General features: G+C 41.1%; 1 protein-coding gene across 1 annotated transcript; it reads left to right on the top strand.

Annotated features, from left to right (window-relative positions):
• Positions 1-788: 788 nt before the first annotated feature.
• On the top strand, positions 789-13,092 carry LOC116037077 (beta-2 adrenergic receptor-like). The gene is made up of 4 exons (XM_031280841.2): positions 789-946; positions 5,293-5,443; positions 8,769-9,060; positions 11,631-13,092. The coding sequence occupies exons 2-4, from the start codon at positions 5,296-5,298 to the stop codon at positions 12,673-12,675; spliced, it is 1,485 nt and encodes a 494-aa protein (XP_031136701.1). The 5' UTR covers positions 789-946; positions 5,293-5,295; the 3' UTR covers positions 12,676-13,092.
• Positions 13,093-14,518: the final 1,426 nt, after the last annotated feature.

Genomic DNA, 14,518 nt, shown 5'->3' with positions numbered 1-14,518 from the left:
ATTTTCTGAAGCCAAACATTTTCATCATTATTGTTCTCTGTGTGATTCCAATACATTTCTGTGAGATTCAATTTCCTTTAGTTTTTTCTTTGGTATTTATAGTCATATAACAATGTATACATTCATGTGACATCCCTGCAGCATACATATCCTGATAAAAAAAGTATGTCTATTACTTGATTGTGCATAACAGGGTTGAGGTTATACAAGCATTAATATACAAGGAAACCAGGCCAACCAAAGATTGGAAAAAATGGCTTAGACCTCAGAGGGTAACCGTGACAATAAATGCTACAGTGTATTGTATGCAGTCTCTCCGAAAGATATAGTGAAGCATATGAAAACTTTATAGGACTTTAAAGTTGTTGTTATGTGTTAAAGTGCTCAACTACAGCAGTACAGCCCCACAGCAGCCAAAAACCAAAGTGTGTTGTTTTACATGTATACTGCAGCTCCAGTGTGTGAATGTAAAGTAGGGTGGTGCTGAGAAAGACCTCAGCAAACCTGCCCTAAATAAATAAAGCTTAAAAAACTACTGTTTCCCAGAGGGAAGTGGGTGCTGTTGAGCTGTCAGTACACTGCAGACATGCAATATACACTAAAAGCCAATCCTTGTCCTCTGATAGGCTACTGTCCTGCTGTGATGTCATGAGGACTTGCTTATAAAAAGGGTAACAGGCTCAGCTGCTTCAAAAGGGCAAGTGTGGTCGAGGGCTGAAAGAGTGTGTTTATACATGTAGGTCTATGGGAAAGAGAAAGCGAGGCAGAGTGTGTGCGTATATGTGTGTGTGTGTCACAAACAAAATCGGACTTTCATAAGGCAGTAGAAGAGGAAGAGAGACCAAAGCTGCTGACTAACACATTATAATGATACTTTGTGTTGTGGATTTAAAGGCGTTTGGATTATCAAACCACTGGATTGTAGAGCACAGGACAGAGCCTGGAGGTAGGACAACTATGTTATGTCTGGTTTTTGTACATATGCTTCATGCATACACCGTGTTCTCATGTGTGCATGCATACTGTATGTAGGCCTATATTTCAAAAACACCTACTCCTGATGACACCGAGGCTATTTTAAGAGCCAAGTGTCTACTGGTTCGAACATTTCAGAATTGTTAAAGCATTCAAATTATTTAATGTTATTAAACCATTTCAAATATGTTTACACTGTAAAAGGTGCAGATTTTTTTTAACTAATTTTAACAATGGTGAGTTAAAAGTTAATGTTAAATTAAGTTGTTATTGAGGTCTAATGAGAAATTTGAAGCTTTTCTACCATGTGGTCAGAGTAATTTTTGTGAATACATTTACTGCACGTGTTGAAAGTAGTAGTATGAAACATTTAAAAAGCATCTTTCTGATATTCTTTTCTTTATTCTAACAGTTGCTACACAAACAAGACCTCTGACCAAACGTAATTTTGCAGAGATAAGTCAGAATTTGTTTTGAGTGTTAGTTTCTCAGATTCAGTGAACCCAAATCAGCTTTTATTTTTAACATATATGGTTTAGTTTATGAAGACAGCAACATGTTTTATGGCTCAGTTGTTATTAGAGCATGTGCTTCTCTCTCTTCCCTCACAGTTTAGTCTATACGGTCATCAATTTATTCTAAGAAGCACTGCAAAAGCTGGCTGTTCTGTGTGCATGTGTATTTTTGTGTTTGCGCGTGCACTTGTTTCGGTGTGTTCGTGCATGTACTATTATGTGTATTTTTTGTGTGTTTAAGTACTCACTATAATTACACCACCAAGTTATATTATTTAAATATTGGGGTATTTATGTCATAGAAAATCTCGTGTAAATGTGTTTGATTAGTGTGTGTGTGTGTGTGTGTGTGTGTGTGTGTGTGCAGTGTTGTAGTCTAATGTATTGTAGTGGGTATACCGTACTGTTTATATATTAGCCAGAATCTGCCTTTGGGGGAGGGGAGGCCATATCATAGTGGGGTGTCCGGGTGTCCTCCCCCAGGGATGTTTTGAACATCAACGACTTCATTTCCTGCATTCTGACACACTTTTATGCACCAATTTACGGTGCAAATACCTTTATTTAGCCTATGTGAAGAAGAAAAACACAGATGACAATTCAAAATATATCAAAAATATAATGGAAAGTATGTTGTTGCGTGTCATTGGGCATTTTTAAGTGGGTATGTGGAAATCCTGGAGCTTTCTTAGTGGTTATACTGGTATACTGCGTATCACGTAGACTACACCACTGTGTGTGTGTGTGTGTGTGTGTGTGTGTGTGTGTGTGTGTGTGTGTGTGTGTGTGTGTGTGTGTGTTAAACAGCTCAGGCAGGGGGAAGAGCAGATTGAGCAGAGCTTCTTTTGCAAGCTTGATTATGTAATAGTCAAGGTAGCCGCCCAGATTATTGATCTCATAAATGGGGTCAGTGAACTGTCACGAGGCACCATAAAAGGTTAATCCGTGTAAAGTGTGAAAGGGTCAGCAGCTTTAAGCTTTATGAAGGAAGCAACACGTGCACTGAACATTTGACAAGCATGAATAAAAGACTAAATCAGTCCTTTAGTTATATTGCCTAGTATTGGATTGTGTGCGGTGCATTTTCATCTGTCAGGGGCAGACACTGTGCCGTGCTTCATTAATTACAATTAAAACAGCCTCCTAAGCATCAGTAATGGAATTTTTAAAAATGAGTCTGCCCTCAACTGTCCAGCAGATCCATCATTTGTCCCACACTCTGGCACCTCTGTATTCTCTAAATGGAAACATGTTAAATTGAGGACATTTTAGGAATGATGACAAATTGTCACACAAACTGGCTGCTGTGAACTGCAGACAGCATGATTGACAGCATACTAACACCCTCACTTAATATGCACGGTATTACCACATATAATGACACTGTAAGGCTTTTGAAAACTTGTGAAATGGTTGTCATAAAAAAAATAATCTCGTCATGGTCCACCCTGGCATTTTGAAATGCATCCCAAAATTCAACACTTTGCTCATTGACCACAGCAGAACTAGGTAAACACTTGCACAATGCGTCTTTTTACAGCTGGCGTTACCATGTGTTTGGATTGTATTGGAATAAAGCCTACGCACATAGATCCATGCGTACATCCAGTTTACCAAACAAACAATGGAGGTAGTCTGATGTAAAAAACATAAACCGTACATGATGTTCCCTTTTATAAGAGCAACCACAAAAAATAAATACACTGCCACCTACTATGAAACAAATAGGTAGAATGCAGCTTAGACAATAAGCAGCTACTGTGGGACGACTTATCATCCTAAACATTTGCTTACTTCACAGTACTTACAGTACCATCCCCCGACTGTCAAGATGAACAGTCAGAGTAGTAAAGAGGGATCACCAGGTGTCGGCTGTCAATTGAGACATTCCTGTAAAAGAGCCGTCACGCACAGAAACAGCTAACCTGCCCTGTATGATTAAAAGTTAAATACTGCAATATGTAATAAAATATGCATTGTCATTCAGTCCTGGCAGGCGAGTCGCTATGCAGTGGTGGAAGAAGTATTCAGATCCTTTAGGCTACTTACTGTAAGTAAAATTACTAATACCACACTGTAAAAACAAGCAAAAGTCCTGCATTAAAAACTTTAACTTAAAGCTATAGTGCGTAGTTTCTGTCGCCCCCATGAGGAATTCTAAGTAATGACAACAAAACTGTCGGCGTGTCCACATGATACAAGCCTTCCTTGATCACGCACCCCCCCACCCCTACTCCATGCAGTTGCTAATGGCCAAGGAGGACACGGAGGATTAAAATAACATGATGGACTCTTCAGAAGAGGTAATTATCGTCACTCGAGTTTCTGCACGCGAAAGTCGCCGGACGACACAATCTTCTGAACATAGCATTACTGAGAAATACAGAGAGAGTTTTGTGGAGCTGATAGTCTTAATTAGCTTTGTATCAACTCATTTGGCAATGGCTTGAATGTAACGGACGTTGATTAATATCAAAAAGTTACGCACTAAAGCTTTAAGTAAGTCTATAAGTATCATCAGGAAAATGTACTCAAAGTATAGTAAGTAAAATTACTCAATGCAGAAAAATCCTCACATTTTAGAAACTGGAAATTATCCAAACAGTTCTGTCAATCAAGTACAGTAAGTGTAATCGGCTAATCATTTCAGCTGGACTTGTAGGCCTATATATTGTTGGGTAGTTTAATTTATAATAAACTGTATTTTATAAATTACATGTGTTTTGTGTGCAAAAATCATCATTTGTAAAATAAGTAGTAACTAAAGCTGTCAGATGAATGTAGTGGAGTAAAAAGAACAATATTTTTCTCCATGTCATCCCTCCTCTCACTCCCCTCATTTCCCTTTGGTATCCATTATCATAAAAAAGGCAAAAATGCCCCAAAATACTTTAAAAAAACTAACTAATAATGTGTACACCGTGAATTGACTGAAAAACTGAGGTAAATGGTAAGCTGGACATGAGAAACGTATGTGCTACGAAATCCTAGAAGGACGAATGGCTGATTTCACAAATAAGTTAACATTGGGTGAGCAAAACTCAAATGTATGCAGACCGCGAACATGGTGAACTCATTATGCCACCAAGGGAAATGAAACTTCCTATGTGAAAAAGCACATTATGTTCATATGTTCTACACGAAAGGAAACTCTCACCAGCTGATCTTTGATCCTGTGAAAGGCTTTTTTCATCTGAAAATATTGCTCCAATTTAAATGCAATTTGGCATGTTGTTCAGCAAAAAAAATATCTCTTGATATCCAAAAAGTGTAATTTTATTTAGATTTATACCACATCAAGCGCTGTCTCTGAGAAGCAACAGGCCCCAAGCAGAAATGTGCAAGGAAATGTGTAAAGACCCGCCCGGTGCTCTCTTGGTAAAGTGTGTGCACCACACTTTACCAGTGTTAGGTGACACCAGTGTGTAGGATGTTTGGTGTTTTTTGCCCCCAACGTGCAGTGCAGTGCGGCAATGGTTATGTTTAGGGTTAAGGTTAGGGTTTGCTGCCGGGAAGGCGACGTTGGAGGCAAAAAACACCATTGAGCGTATTAAGGCTGAGTCCTTACTGGCAGCCCAGGTTCGATTCCAGCCTGGGCCCGTTGCTGCATGTCATCCCCACTCTCGCTCTCATATCTTTCCTGTCTCTCTCCAAGCTATCCCTATCCAATAAAGCAAAAATGCTGAAAAATATCTTTTAAAAAGAAGAAAGATTCAAAACCTGAACTGGACCCTGCACTAGAGCTTTCTAACACTGTCTTAATCCATTATGAGTTGTGTTGTTCTGTGTGTTTTGATTATAGATCATGGAACAAGTGAATGCTGTCTCAGCACTGGCTAACCAATCACAGTACTCCTCCAACTCCTCCCTGGGCTCTGAATGGCAGTACAGTGATGTGAAGCTTGTGCTGCTGGGTGTTGCAATGGCTATTCTGGTTCTGGCCATAGTTTTTGGTAAGTTATTAAAAAATTCACATTTCAATTAGTTGATGGTTTGTTGGATTAATTGATTGAAGGATCAAAACTAAAATATAATTTTTTAGAACTTTGTTGTTCTTGGACAAAACGGAGATGGATATTTCTTTTCAGACTACTTCATTTCGGCATTACTTTTACACTGAGCATTTCTTCAACTCCCTTGTACACTCTCCCTCTACACACCTCTTTCTCTTCTTCTCCCCTTACCACTTTGCATATGCCTTCATTACACCAATCATAGTGCCACCTACTGGTGGTGGAGCATATACATAAATGCCAGTGTCTGCAAACACAACATCTCCCCCGTTACTCATAGGAATGCTACTAGCTCATCATGAACAGAACTCACTAAACTTATTCAACATTTCACTGCTCTTCTGTAATCAAAACTTTCCAGGTGCGTTTACATTACATACAGCTAAACATTCTAACCTGTATGATGAAATATCAACCAACAGTGTTCAGTGTAAGCTATAACAGGCAGTGGTAATGCATGAAATATAAGGCTTCTGTAATAACTCAAATTCAGCATGGTATTAAAGTAACCATTGTCAGGTAAGTGCAACCAGAAAAAACATTCAACTAAAACCCTTCAAGAATATAATAACTGAAAATTCACGTTGTCACTTGGACTTAAATTCACATTATATCATTTTTCATATTTCACTTTTTTCAAATAGGGCAGCGATCCGCCTACACCCTTTACATGACTTATTGTCTCAGACTTATGTCATCACAAAATCCTTTGTCCAGGCTGGTGGTTGACTCTCTCTACGGCGAGCAGATGTTGATGAAGTCTCTGGACTAGTGTTTTCTGCTGTCCCATGTTGTGGTGACTCCTGCGGATTCTCCTTACAATGAGAAAGGCGTGCTGCGTTCCACCTTTTTCCATCGCTTAGGATGAAGGAGTTCAGCCCAGTCTGTTTCTTTACAGTCACAGGGTCAGTGTACTGTCTCTCTCCCTTTCCCACATGAAAAGGCTTGCATATGCGGACTTTAACACCCACGGCGATGTTGGAAGGCTTTGCGCCTCTCTTGGAATCTGTGTATCTTTTGCTCTTGGCCTGCTGTTGAATGACTCTGGATCGGATGTGCTCATATTTCTCCCCGTCTTTTGGAGGTAGGACATTGAGCTTTGTCTGCATTGGTCTCCCTCTCAGGAGCTGGAATGGGGTTTTGCCAGTGGTTGCATGAGCTGTGGCGCGGTAGCTCTGGTGGCCACCAGTAAAGTTCTCTCAAGCGTTGTTTTGTAACGCGTACTACACCCTGATGACCTTCGTGCGCCAGACATACTACTTTCTCCTGAAGAGACTTGGGAACCAGCAGGCGTGTTCCACGGAAGACAAGCGGCGACTCAACAGCGAGTTCATGCCGCACCAAGAAGTATGGCTGTATATCCTTTGGGAGAGCTTTCTTCACCTTAGGCCACTCGGAACGGATCACCTGTTGCAGCTGTGTAAGTTCAGGACAGTCCTCACATTCAGCTTTGAACTCTGAAAGTGGCAGTGCAGCAAGAAGTGGAGAAACCTCAGCTATTTCTGTGTATAGGCCGTCCTCAGGCTCCACTTCAGTGTTGGAGTCAGTAAGGGGAACACGTGAGAGGCAGTCAGCCAACACATTCTGACTACCCAGGCTGGTGCTGCAGGTCATACTGGAAACACAACAGTCTAGCTGACCATCTTGCAATCCTCATGCCAGCTCTGTTCATGCCTTTAGTGTTGAGGAGAGTCGAGTGCTTGGTGGTCAGTTCTAAGTGTGAATCTGTGTCCCTACAGGTAGGTGCACATCTTTCCACTGCCCATACACAGTCTAAGGCCTCTTTTTCAGTAGTGGAGTACTTCCTCTTGGCAGCTGACAGCGTGCGAGAAGCGAAGGCCACAATGCATTCATGTTTATCTGAGTGTAACTGAGTCAGTATAGCCCCTAACCCATAATCTGAAGCATCTGTAGTAACATAGGTAGGTAGCTTGGAGTCATAGACAGCCAGAGCAGGGCTTTTCAGAAGCATCCTTTTCAGTTCCATGAAGCTCTGGTCTGCTGCGTTATTCCACTGTAGCTCAGCCTGCGTGTTAGTTCTGAGCAGCTGTCGCAGTGGCTCCACCAGTGCAGCATAGTTTGGCAAGAATTTGCTGAACCAGGAAGTCAGTCCTAGGATGGATCGTAGTGCTGCCATGTCTTTCGGTGTGGGGGCTTCAGCAATGGCTGTCAGATGATCTGGGCTTGGGCGTAGCCCTTCTTTGGAGATCGCATGCCCCAAAAAGCGAATGCTGGTTTGACCAAACAAGCTTTTGTCAAAGTTGATCTGAAGGTTCACATCTGTAAGACACTGAAGGACTGCTCGCAGGTTCACGTCATGCTTTTCTTTTGAGTCTCCGTACACAATGATATCATCCAAGTAGTTCTGCACTCCTGGCAGGTCTTTTGAGGACTGTCTGCATCATTTTCTGGAATGCAGAGGGAGTGGAGGCAAGGCCAAATGGGACTCGTGTGAACCTGAAGACGCCCTCATGCGTTATGAAAGCGGTCAAGTTGCAGCTCTCTGTGTGCAGCGGTAGTTGATGGTAAGCGGAACTCAAGTCAATCTGGCTGTAGTGTGTGGCGCCTGCTAGTGCTGAGAACAAGTCCTCCATATGAGGAAGAGGGTAGCAGTCCATGATCACACCCTTATTTGGTTCACGAAGGTCCCTCTGGTGCTTCAATGTTCACAGTACATGTAATTTTCTTGTAAGCTGCTGCCACATATTTAGCATCTTCTACACAGAGCACGGCTAGTTCTGGAACAACCACGTCACGCACTTCACAAACAGTTGATTTGCATACCTTGACAAAGTGTCCCTTTTTCCCACAATTATTGCATGTAACTGAAACAGCTGGACAGCTTTTTTCATTAGCCCAGTGCTTATTGGATCCACATCTGAAGCATTTGCGTTGCTGCTGGTTGGAATTTGTATATGCAAAATTGACGGTCTGATGCACCTGTAGGCTTAGCTGGTCGCGCTCCTCTTTTCCCTCAAAAATGAGCATTTGTGGCTCTGACTGCTTGTACTGAAGTATATTTCTTTTCAGACTTTACTTCATTTCAGCATTACTTTTACACTCGTAGCATTTCTTCAACTCCCTTGTACACTCTCCCTCTACACACCTCTTTCTCTTCTTCTCGCCTTACCACTTTGTATAAGCCTTCATAACACCAATCATAGTGCCACCTACTGGTGGTGGATCATATACATAAATGCCAGTGTCTGCAAACACAACAAACTTTTTGTTACAATACTCTGAATCTATCTTTTCTTCTGTCCAGGTAACGTGATGGTGATTACAGCCATCCTGCGCTTCCAGCGGCTCCAGACAGTCACCAACTTTTTCATTGCCTCGCTGGCTGTGGCTGACCTTATCATGGGTTTGGTTGTGGTCCCCTTTGGCTCCAGCCACATCCTGCTAGGATACTGGCAGTTTGGAAACTTCATGTGTGAATTCTGGACAGCAACTGACGTGCTGTGTGTGACGGCCAGCATCGAAACCCTGTGTGTGATTGCTCTGGACCGCTACCTCGCCATCACCTCGCCGCTCCGCTACCCTACGCTACTCACCAGGTATATGACCAAGACATTTAGGTTTGGCTGTGCAGGGGTTGAAGTAGAACAATTATCTAAGTTTAGAAAATTTCAATCAAAAGTGATTCTTACTAAGGCTACATTTACATTGCTACGTTTCGTTTTTTTAGTGGAGTTTTACGGTGGCCGACAGGGGCAAACGCCCTGCAACTTAAGAAAGCACATGCAAATAGACAAAACACAAGCAATTTAAGAAAACATCTTCATTAATTTGATAACACATGCGCAGCATTCAGCAAATGCTCTGAAAATACACACAACACAACCAAATACATAAACGCGCTGCAAATAAAAAACGATGCAAAAAGAAAAGCACACAAACCCCAAAAACAAATGCAACAAAAAAAAAACGCTGCATCCAGATTACACAACGGAAGTTCTCCAGGCCTCTAGAGGGAGCAGCTATTGGAACAGCTTGAGAGAGAGAGAGAGAGAGAGAGAGAGAGAGAGAGAGAGAGAGAGAGCTGGCGGGGCACGTTCAATCTCAGAACTTTGAGCTTTGAGATCATAGACTGTAAATATTAAGTCTACGTTTGAGATATGTTTTCTCTCGTTTGGTGGGTGTGTCTCGGCTCAGGTCAGCTGATACTCAATCAGCAGAGACGTCTGTAAACTCGTGGTGATAAAACATTTAAAACTGCATCAGCGTTTAACATTGACGTTTTGTTTAAGCCATATTACAAGAGAGGGTTTACTTTCGAGGTCCGAAAGGTGCATCACTGAAGTGTAGGCCTCCTCAAGTGTAATATTGTGATTATACAACAACGGTTACCAACAAAATAAGTGATTAATCTGTATTCATATTGTGGAGCAATTCGCTCTTGAAATACAAAAAACAAAAAACAGACAGGATTTCTAGTCCCTCCCTGTTAGTAAACCAGCCAATTTACCGTGGGATTTATCAAACTGAATAAATCCCGCCTGCACATATAAACACAAAACTGCTTTGCTAACTCCATCGTGTTGTAAGTAAGACATGTGCTGAAAAAGTTATTGTATTCATTAGCATGATTGCCGTACTGTTTAGTTCAAAAACATCCAAAACACCAAAGTACGAAGACACAGCGGACCAGACGCGAGCTTTTATTTTGAAAAGTCGAAGCTCGGGGACGGCACCAGCCGGGAGGGCATGAGACGGGAGCATAGGCTGTATATATATATATATATATATATATATATATATATATATATATATATATATCATAGACTGTATATATATATATATATATGGACGGGAGGCATGAGACGGGAGGTCTCCAGGCTGCAATTTTTTGACTCTAATAAAAAGGCAGAGCGCTCTCTCCCCGTGGGGTCGAAAATCAAGCTGTTCCAATAGCTGCTCCCTCTAGAAGCCTGGAGAACTTCCGTTGTGTAATCTGGATGCAGCGTTTTTTGTTGCATTTGTTTTTGGGGTTTGTGTGCTTTTCTTTTTGCATCATTTTTTATTTGCAGTGTTTGCTAAATGCTGCACGTGTTGTCAAATTAATGAAGATGTTTTCTTAATTTGCCTGTGTTTTGTCTATTTGCATGTGTTTTCTTAAGTTGCAGGGCGTTTACCCCTGTCGGCCACCGTAGAGTTTTGAGCCAAAAGTGATTTCCGTGCACACAAGTGTTTTTTAGCTCCAGTAGAAGAACTACTCTCCATTTAAACTAACATGCCCAAACTGCATACCTCATAAACATTCTCGTATACTGGGCATGTGCGTGCCGGGGTAAACAGGAGGCAGCATCTATACTCCGCCTGTTGCTGGTAGTTGCCATCGTTCGTAGCTTAGTCTCAAAGAAGAGACGTCATGACCCAATCAGGCGTAGAAACATTTGCGTCAGTGTCTGTGTTTCCAAAGATCTCCGTTTGCGGCTGTTGACACTGCAACACAACCCCGCAGATTCCAAACCAAAACGGGGTCAGAAGTGTTTTCAAATTTCTCCGGGTTACGGGCTCTGAAACACAAGAGCAGTGTGAATGCGAGGTGTAAACGTAGCAAAGGTTTCCGTTTTTAAACCAAAACGTAGCAATGTAAATGTAGCCTAAGTAATTCAAAGTGAGGAGAACTTCTATATGTTCAACCTTTCCAGCATGTTGTACATCGAGCCACACCCCAACCAGTGATGTCACAGCAGGTGTTTTCATCTACTGTCAAAGTCAAACCCTGTTGTGACATCATTTTTTGGTGTGAAAATGCTGGAAAATATTTATTCATACAACATTGCAATAGTAACTTTCTGCTCTATTAATCAGTGTGGTTACAGTATATCCTCCCTCCTGCAGATCTTTATTAAATGTACAACTTAATGGGGAACTGCTCAGATTTTACACATCAAAGTCTAAGTCTATTTACAGGTCTTGAGGACTACTACGGCATATGTGCATTTGTATAAAGCCTTTTGTGGTTCCAGAGAGAGCTGCAGAAAATATGACAAAAGTTGCTTTCAGAGGACCTTTATTCCATTTTTGGACAGCCAACATAAATCAATATCCCTCGTCTGTCTGTGTCTGGGAACAATATTCTTCATCTCTGTGCACTCTCTTGTCTCCTGCTGTTGACCAGGGGCCGGGCCTTTGCAGTGGTCCTCGGGGTTTGGGCAGTGGCCTCCCTCATCTCCTTCCTGCCCATTCATCTGAAGTTGTGGGTGTCTAATAAAGAGGAAGCTCGCAAGTGCTTGGACAACGAATACTGTTGTGATTTCAACACCAATGTGGCATACGCTGTGTCGTCCTCAATTGTGTCCTTCTACCTTCCGCTGTTGGTGATGATGTTCCTGTACACCCGGGTCTTCCAGGAGGCTCAGAAACAGCTGGAGAAGATCAGAGGGAGGGAGAGGCACTTTTATAACTTGCATTACACTGCACAGCAGACTCCTGATAATAGTCCAGCAATGAGTAAACTCAGGGCAGGAACTGAGGTCGGAGAACAAGCAGGAGAGGACAGACTAAACATGCAGAAAACAGATAGTACAGACACTGGTAAGGAGGAAAAGTTTGGAGAGAGTAGAGCAAGGACAGAGAAAGCAGAAGGAAAACACTCTGCAGCAAAGCGTCTTAAGTTCTGTCTGAAGGAGCACAAGGCTGTAAAAACTTTGGGGATCATCATGGGAACCTTCACGTTGTGTTGGCTACCTTTCTTCATCCTCAACATCCTCATGACCTTCCTCAACTTGGGTAATATTAAGCTGCTCTTCATACTTCTCAACTGGCTAGGATACTCCAACTCTGCTTTCAACCCGCTTATCTACTGCCGCAGCCCCGACTTCAGGCACTCCTTTCAGGAGATTCTCTGTTTGAGGGGCAAATGGGGGAGGCAGAGAGGGAGGAGAGGATGGGGATGGTGCAGGGACAGAGATTGTTACTCCAGGCCCCCAGTTAGGACGAATGGGAACTCAGACCTGAATGATGTCACGGGGGTGGATGTTCAGCAGAACTTAGGGTGGAAGGGCAGTTTGGAGAGCTCTATTCAGGATTGCTCACTAACTCTGGCTCCTCCGAATTCTTGCTGTGAGCAGGTTATAGATATAGCTCCTGGTTCCCTGACAAACTGGCAGGCTAACAGTTCTGCTAATGGGAGCTGTAAGGAAAGTCTGGCTTCTATTGCTTGACCAATTAGGATATGAGTTTACATTGTGTGTGCATTGTCATGTTGTTAACATCAATTTGATGTAGCTCAAAATGTTTGTCTTGGGTTGAGAACGACTCAACTCTGTGGTCTTTTTTAGCGTGTAGTGTTCTTAACTAAAATTCTGTGTATTTCAGTTATTGTTACTGAGGTTTTACTTGTGGTAACTGCTGCTGCAGTTTTCCTAAAAACAGCTACACAAGTAAACCATTTTCAGCAGTATGTGTCAGCATTAAAAAAGATCTGACTTAAACCTTTAAGTGAATTTTCAAAGCATCGTAACGCAACTTATTGAGACACTATAAGGCTGAATTACTGGTGAACACAATGCAAAAGTGAACAAAATGTACAGCCTCAAAAATAATAATAATCAGACCAGGAAGACTGCAAAGTTAAATTAAACAGGCTACACCAAATTGTTACTTACATCAGGGCTATTTTTAGAAGATGTCTTTTATTTTGTTCACCCCCTGTTTATACCAAATGAATAAAAGAAAAGTGATGTTATAATGGACTGCCTATGAATTAGTTACTACTGAAATCCAGGACAAATAGGAGTAAAATATTTATACATTTAACAAGCGAAAAGGTTTTAATGACTGCTCAATGATTACATTCCAAAATGCTGCTTTATTTAAAGCCGTCAAATAGGAAAAATCAAGAAAGTGTTGTTGCTTAGAAGTGTAGAAAAATGAGCACAAGCTTGAAAAAGGCAAAGCATGCACTCCGTCTTCCCACAACTACAGTTAAAGCCATCACGCAAAGATATTGTAGCACCAACTGCTTACCACCAATGGTAAAAGAATCTATCAAACAACATCTGTGGTATCATAGTTGTGATTGTGTAGCAGTATATTGCTAAAAAAAAATTACAATTGGAAGAGTGAGGATTACAACAATTTCAATCTTGTATTCATTTTCTACATAAACCCGCCACATTTGCATTGCTAATAAGCTTGTTTGCCAGCAACAAATTTGCATATCCAGCAAAAACCATAGAGCAGAGATTAAATAATATATTTTGTTTGCCCTGTAGCTAAGAAGTCTTATTTAAAACAGAGGGTCTTATTTGAGACTAGATTTTTGATTTTTATTCCTGATAAACCTCACAGCTGGTCCAAAATCATTTATTGGTGAGTATGTGTGTATCAGCTAAATATCTGATACCCAATAACTCATAACTTTCTCTCTTTGAGTTTGCTTTCTTTATCATGCATTCACTGGAACTATTTTCACTCTCTCTAGATACAAACATCAGCATCTACCCACTCTTTGCTTTTATCCTGTCAGCTTTAGCTCTCTGTTGTAGTAAGAACATTGTAATCTGTCAGACAGAGCTGTAGAGATACTTTTCATGCAGTGGGATCTATATATATCCCACACATATATATATATATATATATGTGATGAGGTCAGGAACTGAAGAGTTTTACATTGTCTGTTACACTTAAAAAAAAGCATAGCAGTCAGATAACAAATTAATATAAGTGCTTACTTTTACATTACTTACTGTAATACACATGCTTGGATTCGTTTGTATATCAATTTTGTTTTTCAATTCAAAGGGACTTTATTGGCAAAAAAGTTGCAATACCAATGTTGCCTAAGCATTACAAGCAATATAAGCTGTTCAAACATTCGGACAGAACACAATAAACAGTAATATGAATATTATTGTATGTTTGTGTGTATGTGTGTGTGTGTGTGTGTGTGTGTGTGTGTGTGTGTGTACCATCATATAATCAGATTACATTATACTCAAATTACAAATAATCTCCTCTAGATTTAATTATTTAATTTATGTCAAAATTACACCTGAACGAGGT

This window comes from Sander lucioperca, chromosome 13 (assembly GCF_008315115.2).
Source record: "Sander lucioperca isolate FBNREF2018 chromosome 13, SLUC_FBN_1.2, whole genome shotgun sequence".
NCBI classification, from domain to species: domain Eukaryota; kingdom Metazoa; phylum Chordata; class Actinopteri; order Perciformes; family Percidae; genus Sander; species Sander lucioperca.
Note: the sequence above shows the minus strand (reverse complement) of the source record. Positions and strands in the feature narration are given on the sequence as shown.